The 25068-nt window shown below is 36.7% G+C and overlaps 2 protein-coding genes across 8 annotated transcripts in view; one reads left to right on the forward strand and one right to left on the reverse strand.

Moving 5' to 3' along the window:
• Positions 1-3000: 3000 nt before the first annotated feature.
• Positions 3001-4074, forward strand: LOC128859952 (heat shock protein 27). The gene has a single exon (XM_054097126.1). It carries the CDS (start codon positions 3149-3151, stop codon positions 3785-3787), a length of 639 nt encoding a protein of 212 aa, XP_053953101.1. The 5' UTR covers positions 3001-3148; the 3' UTR covers positions 3788-4074.
• Positions 4075-9127: 5053 nt separating this feature from the next.
• Positions 9128-25068, reverse strand: part of LOC128859950 (uncharacterized) — a 51396-nt gene continuing 35455 nt past the window's right edge. For all 7 annotated transcript variants that reach the window (XM_054097125.1, XM_054097124.1, XM_054097123.1 and 4 more), the window contains exons 3-7: positions 18920-19151; positions 15709-15853; positions 15500-15620; positions 14751-15430; positions 9128-12716 (exon numbers count right to left, since the gene is read on the reverse strand). In XM_054097125.1, coding sequence (XP_053953100.1) covers positions 11953-12716; positions 14751-15430; positions 15500-15620; positions 15709-15853; positions 18920-19151 — 1942 coding nt within the window. In that variant the 3' untranslated portion in view covers positions 9128-11952. The remainder of the gene's footprint in view (positions 12717-14750; positions 15431-15499; positions 15621-15708; positions 15854-18919; positions 19152-25068) is intronic.

Raw genomic sequence — 25068 nt, forward strand, 5'->3', positions numbered from 1 at the left:
ACGGCGACTCATCCTTTTCACCACCTGGACAATGGAGATCAAACTACAACTTAAGGTAAAAGTCGACGACACACCAATATTGACTGTTAACAACACCAAAGTCTGGGGAGGTCCTCAAATTCCTTGCCGGCAGTACTTGGGGCAGACACAAAGAAATGTTGCTATCGACATTTGAGGCAATAGGTCAGCCAGTTTTAAAGTATTCTGCACCTGTCTGGTCGCTTGGAACTAGTGATTCAAAGTTGTCGAAGATACAGACTTGTCAAAACACTGGCATTCGGACTGCGATAGGATGTTTACTGATGTCCCTACTTCAACACCTACACGACGAGGCCCATATGCTCCCTGTGAAGAAGCACAACAAACTGCTCAGCAAGTAGTTTCTGTTAGGGTGTTACCGCAGGTCTCACCCATGCAGACACCTGCTTGAGCCTGAACCACCTCCCAGGCACTCAATTACGCAGACGAAATTTATGACAAAACAGACCAACAATTACTGGATCGGACAGTGTACAAAAGGACAATTAACGACATTCATCGGGAGGCACTTACCACCTTCTTATGCTCCCGACCTCCGAATGCCGTTATCGGAGTCAAACTACCACCTATTGCAGACGAAGAGCTCCAACTTCCCAGAGAGCCCCGCGTAACCTCGGCAAAATTACGTTCTGGATACTCCTAACTATCCAGAGTTGACCCCGACATACCAAACATACATATGTCCGGCATTTGAAGGCATCCCGCACGACACTAACCACCTTTTCACATTCCCCATCAAACCCACTCATCTAGCACCCCTCGATCTGGACCCAAGCTGTCGAAACAGCGAATTTCCTGGGCCTACCACCTTTACTCGAAATTTCTAGAGTTAGCAACACAATGCCTTGCCGATTTTTCATGAGAAAACGAGAAAATTGTTTAATGTGCAAACCTTTTAGTGAATCATGCGCACACACCAAGAATGGTAGATGAGAGAATCCGTGCTACCAACTTTTGAATTTCAAAAGCAACCAAACTTGAAAAAATCGTCCTACCATACTAAAAGCACAACATTTTTTCTTTTAATTTTCAAAAAGCACAAAATCTAACACCAGGGTGACAGTCATGCACATACACCGTGATACATATATTACTCTTGGAGCGCACAACATAGCAAAATTTAAGAGTACAAATAACACACACGTACATTGTGGATACATTCATACTCCGCTTTATCTCTTTAGTGAGCATTGAGCGTTGAGAGCAATATATAGATACGCCTTGGTTGAGAGCACATGTCGATATTGAATTTTCTTTTTCTGCTCTTGGTTAGAAATGAGAGAAATTTGTAGAAAGCTCGAGATTTTTCGCAAGAATGATAGAAAGCAGATTGCGCCCATCAAGAGTGCGTGGCAAGGCGAATTTATTACTTATTTTATTTTATTAAATCCACCTTGGTGCGTGGCGTCACGTTTGGCTCCGACCCCATGTGTTCTCCCATCACTTCTTTTGAGAGAAATATTACGAATTTTTCAATGAAATTCACAGGAGATGTTCACTTCGTACTTATTTTGCTAAAACTAGCACCAACACTATTCTGTTAATAATAGTTTTTAAGTTATTTGTTGATAAAGTTTGTCTTTTATCTTCACCAAATTTTGATAGAATAAGTGCATTTATCACATTTATTTTAATAAATATTGAAACTATATTAACATACACATACGTTTTTAACTCTTTTTATTTATTTATACCACAAATTAACCATTTATATTGCATTTTTAAGTTGCTAACTCCAAATATGCCAGCTAAATTTACAATAACTGAAAAGCATGGCTGAATGGAGTGCTGCCAGAAGCAAAAAATAAAAAAAATAATAGAATGCCATTGAAAACGAAGCAACATAGGAACATAATTTCCACACACTCTTTTCTGTTAGAATAATGAAGGAATGGGGGTTTACAACCTCTAAAGTGTATATATTGAGTTCATAAATACAATAAATACAATATCGATATGATTTTCGAAATACAGTTCCGCTTCACGTAAAACTCCGATGTGCAGCGGAGACGGTGTTTGACTATTAAGGGTGATTTTTTTTGCAGTGCGGCCGAAGGCCGCCTACGAAGAAAAAAGTTTTACGCAAAATGTTTTAATTATTCTTTTTTATATATAGATATTTAATATATAAAAAAGAATATATATAATATATTCATAATATAGGGAAAATTTGGAATTAAAAATCGCGCGATTTTTTATTCCAAATTTTCGCCTGCGGCGCTTTTTTTTTCTTTTTTTTAAATATATATATGTATAATATAGTGAAAATTTGGAATTAAAAATCGCGCGATTTTTTATTCCAAATTTTCGCCTGCGGCGCTTTTTTTTCTTTTTTTTTAAATATATATATGTATATATATATATCATATATTCATAATATAGTGAAAATTTGGAATTAAAAATATATATATCATATATATATGTATATCATATATTCAAAATGCATACAATCAAACATACTTTACTGAAAATCAAGCATTAATATATATATGTATATAAATATATACATATATCCATAAATATACCTATATATATATATATATATATATATATATATGAATAGACGTATATAATATAGAAATAATTTGTAAAATTTTGTATTTCTAGTCATTTATTATCTTCTAAAATTGTTTATTTATACGATGTCTGGCAGCACTTCGGCTGGTTGTAGTAACCAAAATAGGAGGATTCTTGGTCAATTTTACAATTTTTAAACTCAAATAACTTAAAAACCATAAGCCTCCGGTAGGTTCTGTTTTCAGTTTTAAGATGGGGATACACCCCTCTACCCCCCCTTATACCCCTTTTTTTAAAAGGGGCGGGAGAACAAATGGGGATTTCCCCTCACGTTTTGCGAGTTGTGTAGTGCCATCTCATTATTCTTTCCATCATGGATTTTTCGGCTTCTTGCTCTCCGCTGAACAATGTACTCTTTCGTCGTTGTCAGCACGTATAAAAGCGAGTGGCGTTTCTCGTGCTCCTCAGTTGGAAAAAAGAATTGAAATCATACTTAAATAATTTGTGCGAAGTGAATTGTTCCGTGTTTCGCATACGTATTCTTTTCTATATTAAACTGAAAGTGTGTTAAAGTAAGAAATACTAAATCAAAATGGCAATTGTACCACTCCTGGTGAGCTTGGCTCGTGAACTAGACAACGAATGCAGAGATTTCGAACACTATAGTGATGATGATTTCGGCTTTGGCTTGCATCCAATGGACATTTTTCGGCCGGTGCGTCACAGTCATTCGTTATTGTTGCAGCCACGGCGTCGGCATGCACCGTATGATCGTTCACTGGTTCAGGCACGGCGAACATCTCGTTTAGGCAAGGACGCTGGAGACGGTTCGTCATTAATGCCCACAGTTGGCAAAGATGGCTTCCAAGTGTGCATGGATGTGTCGCAGTTTAAGCCAAACGAATTAACCGTCAAAACTGTGGACAAGACAGTTGTTGTAGAAGGAAAACATGAAGAACGAGAAGATGATCACGGTATGATTCAACGTCACTTCATTCGCAAATACACACTGCCGAAAAACTATGACCCAAAAGACGTTGTCTCTACAATTTCGTCTGATGGTGTATTGACAGTGAAAGCACCGCCGCCACCAAGCAAGGCTATTAAAGCAAATGAACGAGTAGTCCAAATACAACAAACGGGGCCGGCTCATTTGAGCGTTAAAGCGCCAGAGGAAGCTGCCAGCGACGGCAAAGCAGACGAGAATGGCGATAAGAAATCTGGAAAATAAGTTCGATCTCCACGTAAATGGAGATGTGTCGTAATATAGTAAGAACGAAATGTACTCGCCAACCACTCATCGTCATTCCATTTGACCACAGTCACTATTTCCATCAGTGCAGTAACTAGATTTTAGTATTTCATTTTTAAAGTAAAGAAAAACATTGTATTATCGCTATTATTACTAAGTACGTACTCTTGTGGTGACTACTGTGTAGTATAAAATCAACTCACCTGTATCTAAAAATTTGTTTAACAAATAAATCTAAGTTCTTCATATTCTTATAAAAAACAGTATTTGAGTTGGTTAAATTTGGAAGTGGATGGGTAAATAAATAGGGTGGCTACCTAACCGATAGTTGCGCTGCGTCAGAAAAAAAATGAAATATTTTAATCAAAGAGTTTTTGTGATGCGTATTCGTTTGAAGCCTTTAATAGGGAATTCCCATGAACGGCGTGCGAAAAAGGAAACGTTCGGGATCTTTTTTTTATGGAAAAAAACTTCAACTATTTTTTCTTTTTACATTAGATTGTTTGATATTTAGGGAAATATTTAGTATAATGTCTATTGCTTTGAAAAAAAAGGTTAAAAGGGGGGGATAGAGGGGTGTATCCCCATCTTAAAACCGAAAGCCGCACCGTCCGGGGGCTTATAGTTTTAAGTCATTTAATGTTAAAGTTCTGTAATTTAGCGAAAAGTTGGTGTTGCCATACACCTGAAATAAAAACGAAGTTCGTATGCAGAGATGTTCAGTGGAGGGTTGAATGTAAAATTGCAGTATTGTTTGATGTAGTTTAAAATTGAGAAATATTTTTGTAAATTTGTAGAATTTTTCGCATGGGCGGCCTTCGGCCGCGCTTTAAAAAAATAACCCTCATCAGTCCAACTCCGGCTACGCAATCCACAGTATTTTTGCGTAGAACTCCTTTCCGTGTTAAAACCATTGAACACAAAATTAAAACGTCATATGCGTGTGTGTAGTAAGGAGGCACAGTAACCCTCATTCCCATCATTAACACTAAACTCAAATACTTCATTTTTGTTTTCACTTGCAGGCATCCGGCAACTCCATACTGTTGTCATTCGCGACAAATGCATTTGAATTTAATTTTTATCGAATATAAGGATAAAAATAAGTAAAAACACTCGTGTGAGTGTATATTTAGTGAATTTTATTGAAGTGTTAAAAAATATATAGTGTAATGTGCCAAACTATAGTGAAGTTCCCGAGGGCACTTTGAAGGCAAATAATTACGAAATTATTATTTCCCGAATAATTTGGAATTATAAAGATAGTTCCTTAACACCTCCCTAACATCTCCACCAAGTTTCATTAATAAAGACATTATAGTTTGCCAAATATACATTATTGCGAATCCCAGCCGATATTTATTTTATAACTGTACAAAAAATAAAATTAATATATTTAAAAATGGAGGAGATATGACTCCACAAAAAAGGGTTGTCGCCGCACCTCAGCCATGATAACGACCGTTCTATTCATCTGAAACAAAAAAAAATAAAAAATCATTTTATTCAGGAAGGTTGTCGTCATCATATGAACATTTTGATTTATCGTGGCTGAGATTTTGAAAAACGTAAGTTTTCAGGAAACGCGTTCAAAGTTGAAACGGCAGGTAAATTCTGACCTGTGCGCGCTCGGCTTTAATTCTCCGTAACTCATTGAGATTTCAAGATTTCTCGAAAATTCCTGTTGGTGATTATTTGGAAAGGATTACAGAAATAAATACTTAAAAAAAACTCAATTTTTTGAACCCGAATCATGGGAATACCTCCTTAAGTACATGCATCAAGTTATTGATACGCATCACGAAAGCAAAGCGTTCATCACCGGTTTTTATGATGCAAATCATTGCAGTAACAAATTGCAAAACGACGTCTAAAATGCCGGCTGATGAGATTATTAGAGAAGTTGCAGCAACAGAGTTGTAGTTACAGAGTAACGAGTACAACGTCTGACTCGAAGTACCGAAATATACGTTTCAGCCAAGGACAAACCTTGGGCTTGAAAGCTTGATTTGAGATAATTTTCACTTATTTCCACTGTGTGTTTAACGGAAATTGTGTTTAAACTGTAATTCGTTTGTTTCATTCTTTTGTATGTAAAGGGTGATCATTTAGGGGTATCGGATTTTGAATTGAAATAAAACAAGGAAAATACAAATTGCCATCCGCCATCCGTAAACACCAATTTTGAATGACTCGCTGGAGGATTTCGGTCGGTATCTCATGAATAAATTTAGTAATGTTGGCTTCCAGTCGAAGCTGGTTTATTTACAAAGCATTTAGATCTTATATTATATATATATATATATATATATTATATATATATATATATATATATTATATATATATATAATTAGCGCGTACACCATTTTTGTGTGTTTGGCCGAGCTCCTCCTCGTATTTGTGGTGTGCGTCTTGATGTTGTACCACAAATGGAGGGACCTACAGTTTCAAGCCGACTCCGAACGGCAGATATTTTTATGAGGAGCTTTTTCATGACAGAAATACACTTGGAGGTTTGCCATTGCCTGCCGAGGGGCGACCGCTATTAGAAAAATGTTTTTCTTAATTTTGGTGTTTTCACCGAGATTCGAACCAACGTTTTCTCTGTGAATTCCGAATGGTAGTCATGCACCAACCCATTCGGCTACGGCGGCCGCCGTAGACTTTATATACCTCCACAAATTTAAGTCCAAAGGTGCGATATCACACGATCTTGGTGGCCAATCCAGTGCTCCGAGACGACAGATAAATTGTTCCCTTATTTCATTGGCTGTTTAGCAAGTAGCGCCGTCTTGCTGGAACCAAATCTTGTGGAGATTACGTGCTTCAATTCCGGCATAAATAAGTCGTTTATCATGGCACGATAGCGTTCGCTTTCACTGTTACATTGGCACCAGCCTCGTCTTTAAAGAAATATGGACCGATGACTCCTCCAGCCCATAGGCCGCGCTAAACGGTTGTTTTCAAATAGCTGCTCTTGAATGACTCCGGGTTGCTCTTCAGCTGAAATACGGCAATTTTGCTTATTGACGTAGCCGTTAAACCAAAAACGGGCCTCATCGCTGAACGGTTATGTACACCATAAGTTGACATGACCGCGCGATGAATGCTTTTCACAGAGCGTCGATTTTCATAATAAAATTGTACGATTTGTAAACATTGTTGAGGCGTAAGTCTTTCCATGATGAAAAGTCAATGAATTGTAAAATTATGTATTTAGGTCTTCAGTTGGCACGCATGATCGGTCAAAATAAACCCTATTGGAAAAAGTACCCCCAATCTGATCCCCCTTTATATCTTAATTTTGGACGTCGGCAGTCAATTCTCGATAACAACATGCTGCAAAACATTGTTACCCTGTTTAGGTAAGTACGAATGCAATAACAAAAGGGGAAAAATTACGTAAATTAATAATAGGCCTCTTCTTTTCGCCAATTTAAGGCAGTTCTATTCCCTAGCCAAGCAGCTTGTCAAACCATGCAATTTGAGTATTGTATGCGAATGTTTTCGTGGTTGACGCTATGCGTCTATGTTGAGAAATTTTGGAAGGTGTGGCCAATATCAACCTGTTAATCGCCTCTCAGCGAGTAACTTCGGCTGCCACACCATAGGCTATTCGGCAGTAGAATTTTGCCTGCTCATTTCACACGTATTCACACACTCGTCCGATCAGTCGTTTTTCAAATGGCAGCGAAGTAACACGGTCGTAGGCTGTGATGATTTTTTTCATATATTCCCAACATAATCTTACTGTATTCGTAAGCAAACCGCTGTTAGGACCCCGGTCACGACAGCCAATCAGCTGATTCCTTTAAGTATGAAAGAGATCAGCATAGACGGGGTTGCTATTGATTTGGTCAGCGAAGTTAAGTATCTTGACCTTGTCTAGGATGCCAAGCTTAACTGGAAAAGCCATGCTGACGCAACCCTGTAACCCAATAATCCTGAGATGGATGTACATCATGATAATACTCGTAAGACCAATAATGACATATGGAGCGGCCACTTAGGCACCGAGAGTCACTCTCTCGACAGTATGGGCAGCGCTAACTAAGCTTCAACGCTTAGCATGCGTGTGCATCATGGGAGCGATGCGGACTTGTCCTACGAGGTGATGCTCGACCTGACACCGTTCCATACAGTCATTCAGCGAAATCCTTACTGGTAGGATACAACTAAAAGAGGTTTAAAAACTCATAGCCCTCCCCAAGGATAATCTGAGAATGCTCACGGGCATCCTCACAGCCCACTGCAGAGTGTGAAATCATCTGCACATGATCGGGATTTAGTCTACGGACTCTTGTCGTTTCTGCGACCAATCCCAGGAGACTCTAATGCACCTTCTCCTGGAAGGCAGCGCTATAGCGCGGAGAAGGTTGAGACATCTTGGCCAACTGCACCCAGAGGAAAGGCACATACGCTCAATCCAACCCAGCTCTATCCTGAGTTTAACAAGGGAACTGGGCTGAGATGAGGTACTGTGATGAGTAGAGGGTACAAAAAACCCTGAGGTCGAAGTGCAAACCTCATTCATATATCTATCTATCTATGGTTCCAGGGAAGACAGCTTTACTTGCCTTTGGATTGCTCATTGTTTATACCAAATTATTATTTTCTGTTTACGTAGTTATTGTAGTTTACTAAACTCTGTCAGTGCCATGTAGTCACCACCCTGTAGTACACCCGGCTTTATACTCCACTCCGTCCACTCTAATAGCAAACAGAAAACGACTAAACTACTAACAATTTAACTGTGACTCTTGCCAAGAGGGATCCTTTCAAGTCATCAAAAGCCGTTGCAAATGAAATCATCAGCGAGATGGGACGGCGTCGATTGCTCAATAGCTCGTAAAGCTCCTTTGTTTAAACAAGCAAATTTAAGGAAGAGCAAAAGTTATTCTCAAGAGCGCAAATCATTGTGTGGACCAGAAAGTTTGAAAAAATGGTATAACATAACATGAAACAAAAATAAATAACTTGGAAATGAAGCTGGGCAAAATGTATGACGTCCTAAAGTACGAGAGTTCTTACCGCGGTAAAAAAAAAAAAACAATCACGCCCGGTGGTGGTAACATAATGATTTGGGAATGCTTTTCTGAGTAAGAAGTAGTACCTATTCACCTCATAACCAACAAAATGGACAAATTTTCGGTATGAACGTGGAGTATCTATTTTAATGGCCATATGAACCTCAATTACAAGAGTTCTGAGTCTCTACTCCTTCTTATGATCCAATGAAACATTTAAAAATATATTTACTTGCATTAAAGATTTTTTTTTTATTTTAAACAAAAAATGTCTAAAATATTTTGCTTTAAAATTACATTAAATAGGTATAATTATTTATGATTCTTCGTAGTATGCAGTTCATACTTAATATTAATAATAGTAATGGTTTATTAATCAAATTAATTACAAACTTTATTTTCTTTTATGATTTATACTCGTATGCGGATGTGAAAATACTTTACAGAAATCGAAAGAAAAATGTTTAAATATTTAAGTAAATAGGCAATAATTTATTATTAGTTGAGGCAGGAGCTTTAAACAAAAAAACCAAGGCCTTCAATCTCAAACATGTTTTTATTAAAAAGAAAATCATTCTAAAGCACATTGCAAAAACAACGATTTATTATAGAAAAATATTATTTATTTTTTCTTCTAGTTTCCATATTGTTTCACTTTTAAGATTTGTGTTATTATACATATATGTATGTGTGTGTGAGGGTAATTACTTATATATGCATGGAGATTGTTGCCTTGCACCCATAGACAATAAATGGATTAAGAGAGCAAACACTCGGATGCATCTTTGCGTGATTGTGGGGTGAAAAAGAAATAGTTGCTTTCTATTATTTGCATCATTGATATACCAATCAATTGAATTACTTTTTTTATATAATTCTATATCATACATAATGCAATGCAAAAACAGAAGGATGTGTATTCTTTATAATTGTGTATGCATGTATGTACGATATTCGCAAATCAAGTCTAAAAATTACATAATTGATTAATCACAGTTTTTTAAGTATTAACTTAACGCGCCCGTCTGTATGCGATTTTTATTCAAATGAAATCAATTTTTTTCAATTTGCTTACTAAGGTAATATAAACAAGAGATTATTAAAGAAAGCTTTGCAGTAAAAAAATAATATTTTATTGATGTAGCATAAATTTGAATTATGAAATAAGGTTCTTCAACACACTCGTAGGTCAAATCCAAAATCTTAAGTGAGTTTCCAATTAAAATTTAAAGTACATTTTGTTGCCGACCAGTAGTGAGATTGTTGATTAATCTCAATAAACTTTTATACAATACGAAAGTTACGGCTTCAACATTTTTAATAACACAGCTGCATTCACACCAAACTGACATACATTCGTTTTTTATTCCTATTATTCCCAGCAAACCGCGTTTTTACTGTTGCCTATATGAAAAAAGAAAAAATCAGATTTACAGTGGAGGCCCAATGCAAGTTGGCTTTGCTTGCTTGGCTTCGATAACTTTCAAAAATGAATAAAACAATGCTAAAATATATGAAAAGAGACCTTTGCTTCAAGCGCTTCAAGTACGGCGAAATTTCAAATTGCGCAATATTCCATTCGCAGCGCTTTTGACATTAAAAATTGAACATCCCTGTCTATCATTTAATTTGATTTGGTTTAGTTTCTTATGAGAATTTTAAGCAGATTAGAGAGATTGTTTATTTACATTTGTTTTTCAAATATGTTTGAAGAAAATTTAATAAATGCATTGAAAAGCATGGATGTTTATATTATTCTTCAATTGTTCCTTGCCTCTTGTAAGCTTGCGCAAAGCTAAAAGTGCCCATGTTTTTGTCAATATAAATGTCATTCGCATATTCATCACTTTCGTCGTTGGTGTGATTGGCGTCCTATATTGCACATTTTTACTAGTAAAAGAAACATTCGAAATATGCTTTCACAACTTCTAGTTAATATCATTATTCAAAAATGTATTATGTACTATTTTATTGAATATGGCTGACATTTCTGTATCCTTTTACAAATCATCTGATTTGGCCATACAAGTTTTAAAAGCTAAGCAAAGCATAGAAAGCCTGCATTGGGCCAACACCTTTACAAATCCCACTTATTGCCGCTTCACTAAATGCGCAAAAAAAACGAAGAGCGATATTGAACTCAACAGAACTACCGATCTAGGTGTGAATACAGACAAAGTTTTTGGCACATTGCTGATCATTCGCGTTTTTAATTCTGCACAGCTTGGAGCACATTAGAGCATTTCGTTCATTCAATATTTCAATATTCAATAATTTAGAGCATAATTTAATTATAGAGCATAAATTAATTTCTGATGTTCTTTCAAATGAAACTCTCAGGAACTGAACTTAAATGTGTGCATAGAAATAGTTTTTAGTAATAATAATAATTTAGTTTGAAAATACAAATTAATATTTTTCAAATCGGATACAATTTCAAATCAAATACATTTTTTACCTTAATCTTAACAGGAGTGAGCCAATAAATAACTATTGTACTTTTCCTATTACACATGAAGAATTCAAAGGACTTCACTCGGCCAAACGTCTAACAAAGGCAAATATAATAATCATACGCGTATGTATCTATGTTATGAAGTACAAAATTTCAAATTTTTCGTTCGGTTTGTTAAAACGAATCATTTCTGGTGGCCAACGCATTTAAATATCCAAATTCAATTTCAAATTCAACAATAATGCTAATTTTAGTAAATACCAAATATTGGATTTACCCTGTTAAGTGCGCGTAAGTCTAAAATCAAACCATCTTTCATATTTTCCATGGCTTTTATTAGCGATACATTTGTATCGTTGTATTTTACTTGCTACACCTTACTCGTAACAGTCTGATCGCGTTCGTCTGACAAGCGAAATTTCAAAAGGCCCACACATGCCTTAGTGGGAGTGTCTAAAAACTCATTAAGTGTGAATAAATATTGGACGCAAATATATATATATATATATTTGTTTTTGTTTGTCGCACAAAAAAAAAACGGATATGTGCGATCCTAACAACTTAGAGAGCGTCAACTCAGTACATTTCATTATATTATATTTTAATGCATTCTTCATTTAAGAATTGGACTTTGTAAAGTTCGGCAGAATTGAACTTAGTGCTCATTTTCTGAGCAGATTTTCGCAACTGCCACTTAAATTTGGCAAAGATTTAAACATTGGTTTCGATGAGGACTGTTGTCGTGACCTCCCTATTCCTACCGCTACAGCTGTGCTGGGCATAGCTCTTCTGTTCAATGGCTCTTTTGCAACAAGACTCGCTCCTAGCTCATCGACTGTATGCAATGATCGACGCAGTGACGCTTGTGTTTGACGCGATGTTGGCATTGCCATCCGTCCCGCATATGCAGCTGGTGGTGATAGTGGTGATGTTGGCAATTCCATATCCAAAATAGTATCTGTCGCACTAGCGGAGTGCTGTTTTAAAAGTTGGCGTAAATCTTTACTGCAGCCTGCTGCTACTGTTGTGTACGACGGATCTATGGGCACTGCTGATGGTAGCAAGACATCGTTAACTCCTGGGCCCAACATCGGGCCGCTGTCTGGACCGATTACCAGTTTTGTATCTGAATAGCGGCGCAGGTCTTTTCCTAGCAATTGATCTAGCTGCTCACTTTCAGCTTCGACATCTGTTGCGCTAGGCGGTGTTACCGTGCTAGAATGTCGGTAGCTCTCAGTGGCAGGATAATCCTCCGAAGACTCCATGCTCAAACCCACTGAGTCATTGAGGATGTCGCGGTTCTCTATAAAAATCGATGAATTAGAGTAGCGTTTGGTGTGTGGCTTATAGGCGAAACCACCCAAACCATTGGCCACAGCGTTCGAAACGCCAGAACTAATAGAAGGCGCTTTTTGATCACCACTACCTGTTAATTAAATAATAAAAGAAAAAAAGGTTATAAATATTTGAGAATGTATATGATATGCAAAGAAAGTAAGAACAAATATGTATGCTGAGGAATAGCTGTGTTTTGTCAGCCAAATACCAAACTTGGGATGTATCAAATGCTTTTGTTCAAATGTATCGTATATGATTTTTTTTAAATATATGTAAGATTAATATTTATTTAAAAACTTGTTCCAAACTAAATATTAATAGTTTTCAAAAAATAAATAATTGACGCGTACACGTCACGTTGTTCCATAAATAGAGGGACCTACAGTTTTAAGCCGACTCCTAACCGCAAATGGTGCTTTTATGAGGAGTTTTTTCATGGCAGAAATACACTCAGAGGCTTACCAATGCCTGCCGAGAGGCGAGGGCTATAAGAAAAAACTTCAGTGATTTTACTGTTTCATGCACGGAGATTAGAACCTACACCCTCCCGAATGGTAATCACGCACGAACGCATTCGGCTACTTGACAATAATAGTGGAACCTGAAAGAATCAAAATTGGTACATATTTTATTTTAAAACAATATCTAAGCACGTCTTTTTAAAGACCTTTTTTTATAACGTTCAAATCCGGTGTATGCCTATTCTACACCTGTTTCAGGTTAAATTACTTGGCCCGAAAATCCTTTCTACTATTTCAAGTGATGAAAATCTTTATTTGAACCTTCATATGCTGGAAAATATGATATCTGTCAAGTGTCTGCCACCAGTGTTGTTAAATCGGGCTAACTCGCTGGCCATGCCAATCCGCAATATTCATTGTGACCTGCGGTGTGCGTGCGGTTGTACTGTCTTGTTGAAACTACATTTTTATCAAGCCCCGTTCACCCGATTCCGGCAGTAAGAAGTCGTTTATCATGACCGCGAAGCAGCCGCCAGTAACAGTGACCGTATTGCCGATGATACCTTCAATAAAATATGACCTAATCTTTCAAATCTCGGTGAAACACCAAAATTAAAAAAAGAAAAACATTTTTCTAATAGCGGTCGCCTCTTGGCAGACAATGACATACCTCCGAGTGTATTTATGTCATGAAAAAGCTCCTCATAAAATTATCTGCCGTTCGGAGTCGGCTTAAAACTGTAGGTCCCTCCATTTGTGGGAGGGTGTATATATATATGTTTCAAAATAAAATTCGGATATAACAATTTTTATTTTAACAATTTATAAAAATTCGGTAAATTAGTACAAAGTCAGAATTAAAATTAATAAAAATTACTTTTTATTTTTGTTTATTAAATTTTAAAGACATTTGTTTGTATGTGATTTTTCGTTTAAGGTCAAACATGGTAACAACGCGTCACTAACACGCTCGGTTGCTGGAACTATTACAAGAAAATTCAGAATTTGAAGTATTCTTAAATTTTGCCGTCTTTCTTCATTAAAAAATTGTATCAAAGCACTTTCAATAGAATTCGATTCATTCGAAAGATAGAAGTAATTGCAAAATAACGCTAAATAAATAACTTTTTAATCTAAAACTTGTTGGTTTACTTTGTGCCAGCTGTTGTCGAAACATAAAATTTTGCCATTTGAGTCTGGCACTTTTTTTAACATCAAGGATTCCGTGATAGCAAATCTTTCGTAGTTGCTGCGGGTCGCATTCGTAACTTTTCTACGACGGAGGCTGAATATGAGTTAAATCGAATGCCATACTTCAAATTCAAATGTGTACTGCACATGGAATAAATTTGAGCCTAATATCAATTTTAGTTTATTTTGTGTTTAAGTTCAACACGAAATTGTTTCAACCCTATTGAAAAGCCCGATATATAATTACAATATATTTTTGCAAATAAACGTTTAAAATAACGTCTCAAAAAATTTTTTTATAGAATAAATAGTTTTATTGCTAAATTAATTAAAAGGCCTTCTTAGGTAGCCAGGGATGCTGTCAAAAACTTACCACGGCCAAAAAGCAAAGGAAAAAGTTATCGATTTTTCGGTTATTCGGTTTGAATATTATTCCACTTACAGTATTTAATATCTTACTATTCACTCACCACTAAAACTACTCAGTTGAAGCGCATGCTCACGACCCGTATCTGTAGAAATTCCGCCAGTGCTAAGATCTTGCCTCGAACCACCACAAACATCATTTACCGAGCCACGACTTGAATTCTCCGAATGTTCGAGTACATTGTGAATTGAATCATGGAAAGGTGTCATGCTACCCGAACCCTGTGGACATGGGCGGAAAGACGAGATTTGCGAGACAACATCATCCAACGCCCAATCGCGTTCGTAATTACTTTGCAGCTGAGCGCATTCAATATTCGCCGCTACAGCCACTTGTCCCACTTGTTGTTGCGCCGTCAAATGGTGATGATGAGCTGCGGGCAGAACGTCTGAATCAAGATCATCTCTTTCTTGAAGACGGCGCTGATCGGCTGGAAGATGATAGTGATGAAGGGGATGCTGATGAAGAGCCGTCGCTCCCTCTATGTCCAAACTGCCAGAAATACTACCAGTGCCAACGGTGGAGGCATAGTTGTAGCCATTTGGGGCAGAAGCACCATTAGGGACTATTTCGACATTTGGTCCATCAACTCCAGTCGGTTGTGCATTTGTGCTGCATGGGTGTGATTCGCTAGACCCTTCATGTCGAGTGCGATGTGTGGCCGCAGGCGATGGGGGCGATAAAGGATGCACTTTTTCTGGAGCATTTTGAATGAGGAGAATTCTGAATCAGATTTAAAATAAAATTAATAAAATAAAATTTGTCAATTTGTCTTGATAATTTAGTATGAACCTGTTCCTGGCCTTCCAACGATGACATAAATGTAGGTAAGCTTTGCATTGAATATACATGAATACAACGCCTCCGGTGAGGCCTACCGTTACAACGGCCAATTTCGTCCAGAAAGGCCAATCTATAAAAAAAAATAATAATATCTTGAAATAACAAAATCAAAGTAAATACAAATACTACTAATTAATAAAATAAAACTAATTCCTCACCAATCAGTCCACGTTTCACATCATCGGCGGCACGTTCAATCAATACACAAAGTGACCAAATAACGCATAAAGCCGCCGCACAATGGAACAATACCGAACAACAGAGGCGTCTTCGTTCAATTCCAGAAATATCAAGGCTACGCCACTGCAATGAAATTTAGTTTTTACTTATGAACGCATCTATGAATGTTTTTGCATAGACAATTTTCGTTGGAGTTCAAAACATAATTCATAATTATTCATAGAATGTAAATATAACTATTTAAAGTGAACTGCTCTATACAGTTATGTACAAGCATTCATATACATATGTACATATATATGTTAGAAATCAGGTGTAACTACTACATACTTTTATCTTTTTTCAGTACTTGTAATTCTCAGTCAAACTTTAAAAAAGAACTACAGGGTGTGTTCCAAAGTAGACAAGACTTTCTAAAAGTAGCTATTTCTATTTCGGTCATCTATTAGCAATCGCATGATTTACTTTGAAATTTCATTACAATCAAACAAATAAGAAGAATTATTGCTTCTGACTATATTTTTATGCCATCGGTAAAAATAAGAAGGGCAATATTAAGTTTTTCTTTTAAATTTCGACTTCAATCCAGTATCTTCTAACTTACAACTAAACAGTATTTTAGGGACTAGCTATGGGTATGACATGCCCTAAAATTAATATACCATTGCAAATTGTGTATAAAGGACATAGCATAGTTTGTGAATTTTAGCGGTTTTTTCGAGGAGTATTGCGCTACATTTCAAAAGGGACACCAAATTAAGCAATTTATACGGATTTTCTGAGACTCTTGATAGGGTATCTTATCGAATTTATTCAGCTCTAGCACGTTTAGGCTTTCATTATGAACTCCTGAAGTGGATTATGTCTTAAATAACAAGCGCTGTATTGTTAATTGATAACGTATCATTCAACTCATTTGTTGGGTCTCTGGTGTGCACCTGAGTCCCTTGTTTATGCTTTTTATTATATTGCCTCTTGTTTTTTTTAAGTATGATTTCCCCCCGTATGCGGATAACCTAAATATTTATTATGAGCTTGACAGGTTGAGCTTGACATCTTATACTGTTGGTGTCTGCGTAATCGTTTATTCCTCAATATTACTAAATGTGATTATTTCTCACGCGCTAAATTGTTGAGACTCAACTCGTATGCCTTACTGTAGAGGGCCGTCGAGGTAAATCCGGAAAACATTTCGAAAGCTCTGGAGCAGTAGCATTAAGTCTAAAACCGCTGATAAAGGGACAAATTTTTAGTGTATTGTTTCCTGATTGACATTGGAGTGCCGGAGTAAGTGCTAGTGAAACGATGAGTCGAGAGCAGGACAGAACAGCTGCGATACTAGAGTCACTTCGCGCCGGAAAAAGCCCTAAAGAGATAATTGAGTGGTTCATTCATGTTTTAAAAACAGTTGTTAAACGCTGGATGGACCGCGTGGCTGCTGGAAGAGAATATGTGTTTCAGCAGGACCCCGCACCTGCTTACAAGGCAAAGAAGACTCAGGCTTGGCTCCAGAATAACCTACCCTACCACTGGTCACCAGATTTTTGGCTACCTTCAAGCCCAGACTGCAATCCTCTTGATTATTACGTGTGTGGCACAGTTGAAGCAAAAGTTAACGCGAAGCCTCATAACACTAAGGACGCTCTGAAGACAACCATCGAGAAAGTGATGACCACAATGGACAAAGAGGAGGTAGCTCGCGCATGTGGGCGCTTCGGGTCCCCGCAGGTGGAGCAGGTAATTGCACGAGATGGAGGTTACATTGAATAATTTTCAACTATGATATGTGTACTCACATTATACAAAGTTAAGTGCAAATAAAATTATTTTTGAGTAAATATCCAATTGTTTTGTTTTTAAGTTCAACATTCCGGATTTACCTCGACGGCCCTGTATATCCAATGCTCCGCTGAAATCAAGTAATGAGTTTAAAGACTTGAGTGTCGATTTCCTTCCCAAGTTTAGTTTTAATACCCACATCAATTTTATTATTATTGACCTTTTGCGTTGTTGGCATTTATTCGTCGTAATTGTTTTTCGCTTTCCGATCCTTGTACTTTCAAACCTTTGTACTCCTTTCCTGTTCAGCTCAAACAGGAATAAGCAGTAATTATTAGGAAAAATGTTCGTGCAATTTATATCAATAGATACGAGTCTGTTCAGATAGTTTGGCACGCTTTGCTTTCGGCTGAATAAGCTTTGCAGACCCCAAGCCATCATACCGTTTTCGATATTAATCAACCTTGCGTGTCATTAGATGCTAAACGTACTATTTTGTCGATGTGTTTTGCTTTTGACGTCATCTCGGGTTCTAATGATTATCTGCTTCTTATGAATTGCCAACGATCGTCTTCTAATGAAAATTGGGTTGAATGTACCTCATGTATTCTTCGCTGTAATTAGGGAATAGCTAAAATTGTGTATGACACGGACACTCCCTTGAGGAAAGTGCCACCTCTATTTAACGCTTATTGTTCTTGCCGAGAATTTGATTTTTCTTCTTTTGAGCTAATTTTTAAGAATCTACTGTTGAGACAGTTATATCTTTTTGCGTTGTTCTGTTATCTTATATATTTATCATTTAATCTGTAAGTTTACTGTTTATTGATTAATAAATGAAATGAAATGGAAAAAATATTAATTAGTTGCAGTGTTACCAGGCAAATATATATACATAATCGAACTTTGATTCGAAATAGCATGGAGTACTTTGAAGTGATTTTTTTTACTATAAAATACCGGTTTTGTTGTTCCTATGTTTGAAAAATGTGTCTTACTTTGGAACACAATTTTTGGGAACATAATTTCTGAGATACAGAATCTAAAATAATAGCTTTTGGATACTGTATAGGTTAAGATGATCACTTAAATAGATTCCCTATGTCCACTGTGGCCTCACTGATGGCCTAAGTCTTAGTGGTAGCCCCTCTTTCTATCTTGTTTGCTTATTCTGCAAGCAATATTGATGAAGGTTTCTAATAAATAAAATACTACTAAATACATACATAAAGCCTAATTTCAGGTCATAAGAAATTATAAGTAAACAAGGTCGTAGTAAGAAATTTTTTATAAATTTTGCAAATGATTCGCTTTGTCGGACTAACCTTTGATTTTTTTCGAAGTTTAAAACCCTTTTCTTTAAAAATTATCATTGATGTTATAAATTTTCGCTTATCATGCATTACTCACCTCATTGAATGGCTTAATTTTCGTATGCATTATGAATGGAAATTTGCATAATTCACAAGCATTCGTTTCCGATGCAGTTAACCATTGCTGGAGACACGCCTGGTGTACGTATTTTAAGCTACCCGCACAATAGCAAGGTGTCAGCAAAGGATTTTGTGGATCACTCTCACAGTGGCAGATGCGACAAATATCCCCACTGCTCTGAGATGCCTGACTACTCCCCGAACCAAATCTGTAACAGCAAACATTGAAAACATATTTGAAAAAATAAGTATATGAAAGTAAATTAATAGTGCATTTTTATTGATCAAGGCTGTGCCAAATTTTACAATGCATACGCAGAAAAAAGTTATTTTTGCTTTTCTTTGTTTGCGTTGTCTACTTATAATTTATACTCAATTTCGTGCTCATTTTTTCACAACGCGCTTAGAGAAAATCAGATTCGACAGATGCAAGCAGCTTCTTCGGTGGCACGCGGTCAACGCCCATGGAAATATTATTTTCACAGATGAGAAAATTTTCTCTTTTGAAAAAGTTTTTAACCCATTCGATCCCATTGTACTCGCTTGAGTACAGAAAAAGCATCTTTTTCGAAACGACGTCAAAAGCCAACGCTTACAAATTTTTAAATGTACTCGCCACCTTATAATACAGAGCAATGTCGAAAAGGAATACACATGTTTCTCCTTCTTTTTTTTGAGTCCCGTTATCCGTTATTCACTTGTCTTTGCGTGCACCTTTGCTATTTTTCTTCTTTTCATGGTTTAGTTTGCAATAAGCTCTCTGTTTGACAAAATCTAAGTTATCACGGAAAAAGTTCAGTGTTGTAATATTCATAATACATATAATTTGTATACTTTATACCAAAAAAACGAAAAAAGTTGTGGAAAAGTGCATTTCGGTAGGTTTAAATTCTAGTGTACTCGCATGGGTACAGTGGAAACATTCATATATATTTTGTGTGCATATTTCATGTAGATTTGGTAATGGATATAAAAAAATTTTACGGAAAGAGGTTTCATAACCTTTCTGCGGAAAACCTTGTTCCAATCAGCGTCGATTGCATGGATCAAATAGTCACACATTTCACATAAAAATGGCTAACAAGTCGATGGACCCTTGCTTTGTTTTGCAACAGGGTGGAGGTCATGGCATTGGCAATGTTTTGTATTTGCAAAGAAGTTGATGGACTTAGAAAAAGTGATGCGAGACGAATTCTTTTGACGACTTTATCGAACACATTGGTCCTTGCAAACATCGAAAATCAAATGAATAATCCAGCTGTTATTTCTCAATTCACTACTCGTTTGGCTATGGAATCATTTTTTAACCAACCAACCAACCGGAGCCGATACACTCAGAGCGAAGAGAAATTGTCGTCTTTGTCTACAAGGAGGCGAAAACCTTCGTCGAAAAACTCGTTTCCATTGTATTGTATGCAAGAATAAAGTATGGCAACAGCACTCAGAAATCTCTTATAAATGTTCTGATTGCCTTCCACCGAATCCATAAATAAATATTTTACCATAAATTACATCGTAATCAACTTTTTTTCTTCAACCTTCTTCGAAATGAGTAAAAATAAAGAACAAAAAAAAAATCCTTTTTTTCACAAACCAAAATATTTTCAGCAATTATTTTTGCTCCTTAGGTAGCTCAATACATGCCAAAACCAAAGAAAAAGGTAAGAAATTAATATTGTATATACCTACGATACTTAAAATTATTTAGAAATGTGGCGCGTTTGCCAAATATTTCCATACAAATGTATGGAAAAACACAGGGATGCTTAACGGTCTTTGTTATATACCGTGTTTTGAAGTCTCGGCTTTTTCACGATGAACAAAAACCTTCCCATCGGGACCAATCATATTTATTTTAATTTTATCCAGAATTTTCGTATTCTTTTCCAGAATTTTACGTCTTTGCTTCAATAAGCATTTGTGAAAGACAAACGTAGCAGTTTTTTCAGCTGACACGCCTATACAATTTTTTTCCACACAAGTCGGCTTGATACATATATTTAAGCTATATTTCTCATTTATTTCCAGCGTTATCGCTCGATAGGACTTAAAAGGGTCACGCTCACTTTTCTTAACGATGACCTTGTTCTGCTAAATTGTTGTCTTTCACTCAGGCGTCTTTCGATCTTTCTTTATTTTAAGCATATTTTTGTCTTTACTAATATATTTGACGAGGGAGGATGATTCCATGTGTAGAAGTCCACGCAAGTGGGGAAAGTTACTGACCGCCATTCACTTGGGAGTGGCTAGGACGATTCTTCTGCATATGGTTCAAGCAGCTCACAACGTCCGGGATTAGCCCACGTATCCTTTGAGTAGTTTCCGAACACCCGTTCGGGAGTGAGGTAACGTGAGAAGGCGAAGCATTCCAGGATAGCTGGTTGTGCGCAGGGTTTGGGACCCGCCTACTTTGGACTAAGTAGGCAACTGAGCAGTAAAGACCTCTCTCGACGAACAAAACTAACACTCTACAAGGCTCTCATCATGCCCGTCCTAACGTATGGCGCAGAAGCGTGGACGATGACAACATCCGATGAAGCGACGCTTGGAGTGTTTGAGAGAAAGATTCTGCGTAAGATTTTTGAACCTTTGAACGTTCGCAACGGCGAATATCGCAGGCGATGGAACGATAAGCTGTATGAGCTTTACGACGACATAGACATAGTGCAGCGAATAAAGAACCAGCGGCTACTTTGGCTGGGTCATGTCGTCCAAATGGATACAAACGCTCCGGCTTTGAAAGTATTCGATGCGGTACCAGCTGGTGGTAGCAGATTAAGAGGAAGGCCTCCTCTGCGTTGGAAAGATCAGGTGGAGAAGGACTTGGCTTCGCTTGGTGTGCCCAATTGGCGGCGGTTAGCACGTGAAAGAAACGACTGGCGCGCTTTGTTAAACTCGGCCAAAATCCGGTAAGCGATTTTCGCGCCAATTAAGAAGAAGAAGAATACATTTGGTGACATGGAATACCATTTTACGTGAATAAATCACTATTTTTGCAACTTTTGTTTGTTTTGCACCCCAAGGCTACAAATAATGTTTTTCTTTTTAAGTGAGCAGGGACGTCCTTCCTCTTTCCATTTTCGTCACCAATAACGAATTTAAAGGAAGAGCTGCGAAATGCCGATATGCAAGAATGGCTTCCCCCTTCGAAGTTTCTAAATGTCGTAGTTTCACTGCTAAACCGAGTTTTTGAATTGATAAATAAATTTAAAGGTTGGACTCACTATTCATTTTATGTTGAGCTGATGGCCTCTGCAGCCAATGCTCAAACATAATTTTAGTACTGGTATTCATTCCAGTCACTAAATAATAATAATAATAATTTTATGTTATACACATTTGTCAAGCGTTTTCCGAATAATTCTCTTGTTTTAGAAACAGTGTCCTTAAATGATTTAAATTTGAATTAAAAATTTAAACAAAATAGTATTGTATTTAAACAAAGACCTTTTGATTTAATTGACTCTCTATAAAAATTGCTAAAGAATGTAGCAAAATATGTGGTTTAGAGTTGTATTCAAGGCGAATTCATTAAAAGTGATAGCACTAGACCAACAACAACATTTTGTACATACGAACGGCGTTGAACAGTCGACTTTCATTTGGAACTAGAAGCAAACGACGATAGTGCGAATAGAACGGCTTCTCGTTATTTCATTTTTTGCTGGCATCAGAATGTACATGGCGAAAGAAAAGAACAAATCAGCTGGTCTACTGCTACCATCTTACATAGATTCGCCTTGGTTTAATTCAAAAGTTCTTAAGGAAAAACAAGGTTCCTTTAATTGAATTTCGCGGAGTGTATGTGTTGATAAATATCTCACTCGCAATTTTGTTTATAAATCGAGATAAAGAGTATTTAATTTTAGCTATAAATTAATTAACTCACAACTTCGATTCTATATCGACATAAACCGTGTCATTAATCTTAACTATTTGTTGTAGAAGTCGGCATCGTCGGCCAAGTAATATATAAGACCATAGCAATCGCCGACAAGTTTTGACAGTCTAATTGATACTCTATGTTTGCATTCAGATGTATATGAACGCCAGTGTTCTTTTATTTTCTAAAGAATGCTTTGTCATGCAACTTTCGCTTCACGTTGGCGCTCCGCTTATCTTTGACTGTGAATGCTTACCTAAATTTGTATGAAGGTGTTCACATACCCCAAAGCTGAGCCAGGGCAAAGCGCAAAGTTTTCCAACTTTTTTTTGCGTGCGTTAACAATCATCATCAGAGATGTTAACAAACAAAAGTATTCCAAAAATCACGAACGCAAGCAATATTTAATTAAGTAAATATCTAATAAATATAGTTCATGTTGGAAATATGTATACGAGTATTTATATATATATTATATAAGTATATAATTTACCCAGTTTCTATGTCAAAGCGTGCACTGCAACACGCCTTTCTCACGACCGCGAATGTTGTATGCACTCGTATGTATATACTATAGATACCCCTTAATAGTTAAGCATTTCTATAAATTATTACAAAACACAATTACGTGTACAAATATTGTATCTATCAACAATTGAACTGTAATGATTTATTCAATAAATTGTACGAGTACACATACATGAGTGCATTGTATGTCTGTATATAATACGTATGAGCATACATATTATATTATAATTTACACATAATTAAGTATTCATATATGTACTATATAATATCAATACGCATAAAAGCTGTGTATATGTGTGTGTATGCGTACATGTGAATGCCACAAATTGCATATGACGGTGCATCATTTTATTGAAAAAAGTTAATAATATTCATTTCCTAAATTGGCAGCTGAAACCATCTACATACGTATATACACCCATTGCATTTCTTAAAGGGTACATGCATTCCTCGGAAAACGATGTAAAAAGTGAGCCGCACATTAAATAATGAAAATAATTAAATACATAAATGAACAACGGATGACGTTCTAAATTTGGTGAACATAATTTGTGATTGAATAAATGTCAAAGTTAATTTGAAAAGAATGAGACCAAGAATTTTTGTACTCAGACACATCTGTATGTGAAGTTAGTTGTTTATATTTGTGAAATATTTAAAATAAATATTATGGGCCCGTTATATGGCCCATGTCATGTCTGTTTGTCTCGCTTATATTAACTTTACCCCATCCTATAGCCACTCCTATGACCAGCTAATCAGTAACAGACCGAAAATTAAAAGATATTTTTTTAATTCCTCAATATTAAATAATAAGAGTATTCATTTAAACACTAAAATACCTCGTAAGCCACGTAAATCTGTTAAATTTACGAGGCAAGTAAAATAGCCGTAACATTTTTTATGACAAATGGTTTACACAAATTTGGTTATTTTAAGAAACGATTTCAATGCGTAAATTTACCCGAAGGTAGAAAGCAACTTTGTCTAATGTGTCTGGCATGTCCCTTTTAGCCATACTTGTAAAGAAAGCTGCCTACAAAAACGCAGAAGCGTCTGCTCGTGAGGTGCAAAGAGTAAACTCCTTCGATGAGCGGCAGACAAAGTGGGAACTCTGCCAAAGAGCCTCGGACACACAAACGCATCGCCAATATAAAGATTTGGCTAATGAGGCTACATAATGAATACACCTTTACCCGACCAAATTTTTGGATTGATGCGGCTATACAGGTTCAACCAAGGTGAAAAGATTTCAGAGGAGTGGCCAGGATCAGGCCGTCCAGTCCGACCGGACCGGTTCTCAGCGAATTTGAAAGAATCAGCTGATTGGCTGACGTAAGCGGGATTATGACAACGGTTTGTTTACGAAAATGCTGAGATTGTGTTGGTGGTATACTAATAAAATCAGCACAGCCTTTCCTCATGTTACCTTGGCACCATCTAACAACGACTGATTAGACGAGTGTGTCAATACGTGTGAAATGAGTGGGCAAAATTCTCTCACTACTTTACTTCGGATGGCCAAATCTGATAGTCTATCATCCTTGGGTTCCACCACCACGATAATCCTTTCAAGGACTAAAATGCTATAGAAAATGCTCACCGCATTATTTATATGATCGCTTGAGGTGGGGAGTAATACGTGCAACACTAGTTTTAAAAAGTCGTCATAGAGAGAGACGAATTACCCATTACGCCCATTTTTCAAAATTTTA

Source organism: Anastrepha ludens, chromosome 4 (assembly GCF_028408465.1).
Source record: "Anastrepha ludens isolate Willacy chromosome 4, idAnaLude1.1, whole genome shotgun sequence".
Classification (NCBI taxonomy): domain Eukaryota; kingdom Metazoa; phylum Arthropoda; class Insecta; order Diptera; family Tephritidae; genus Anastrepha; species Anastrepha ludens.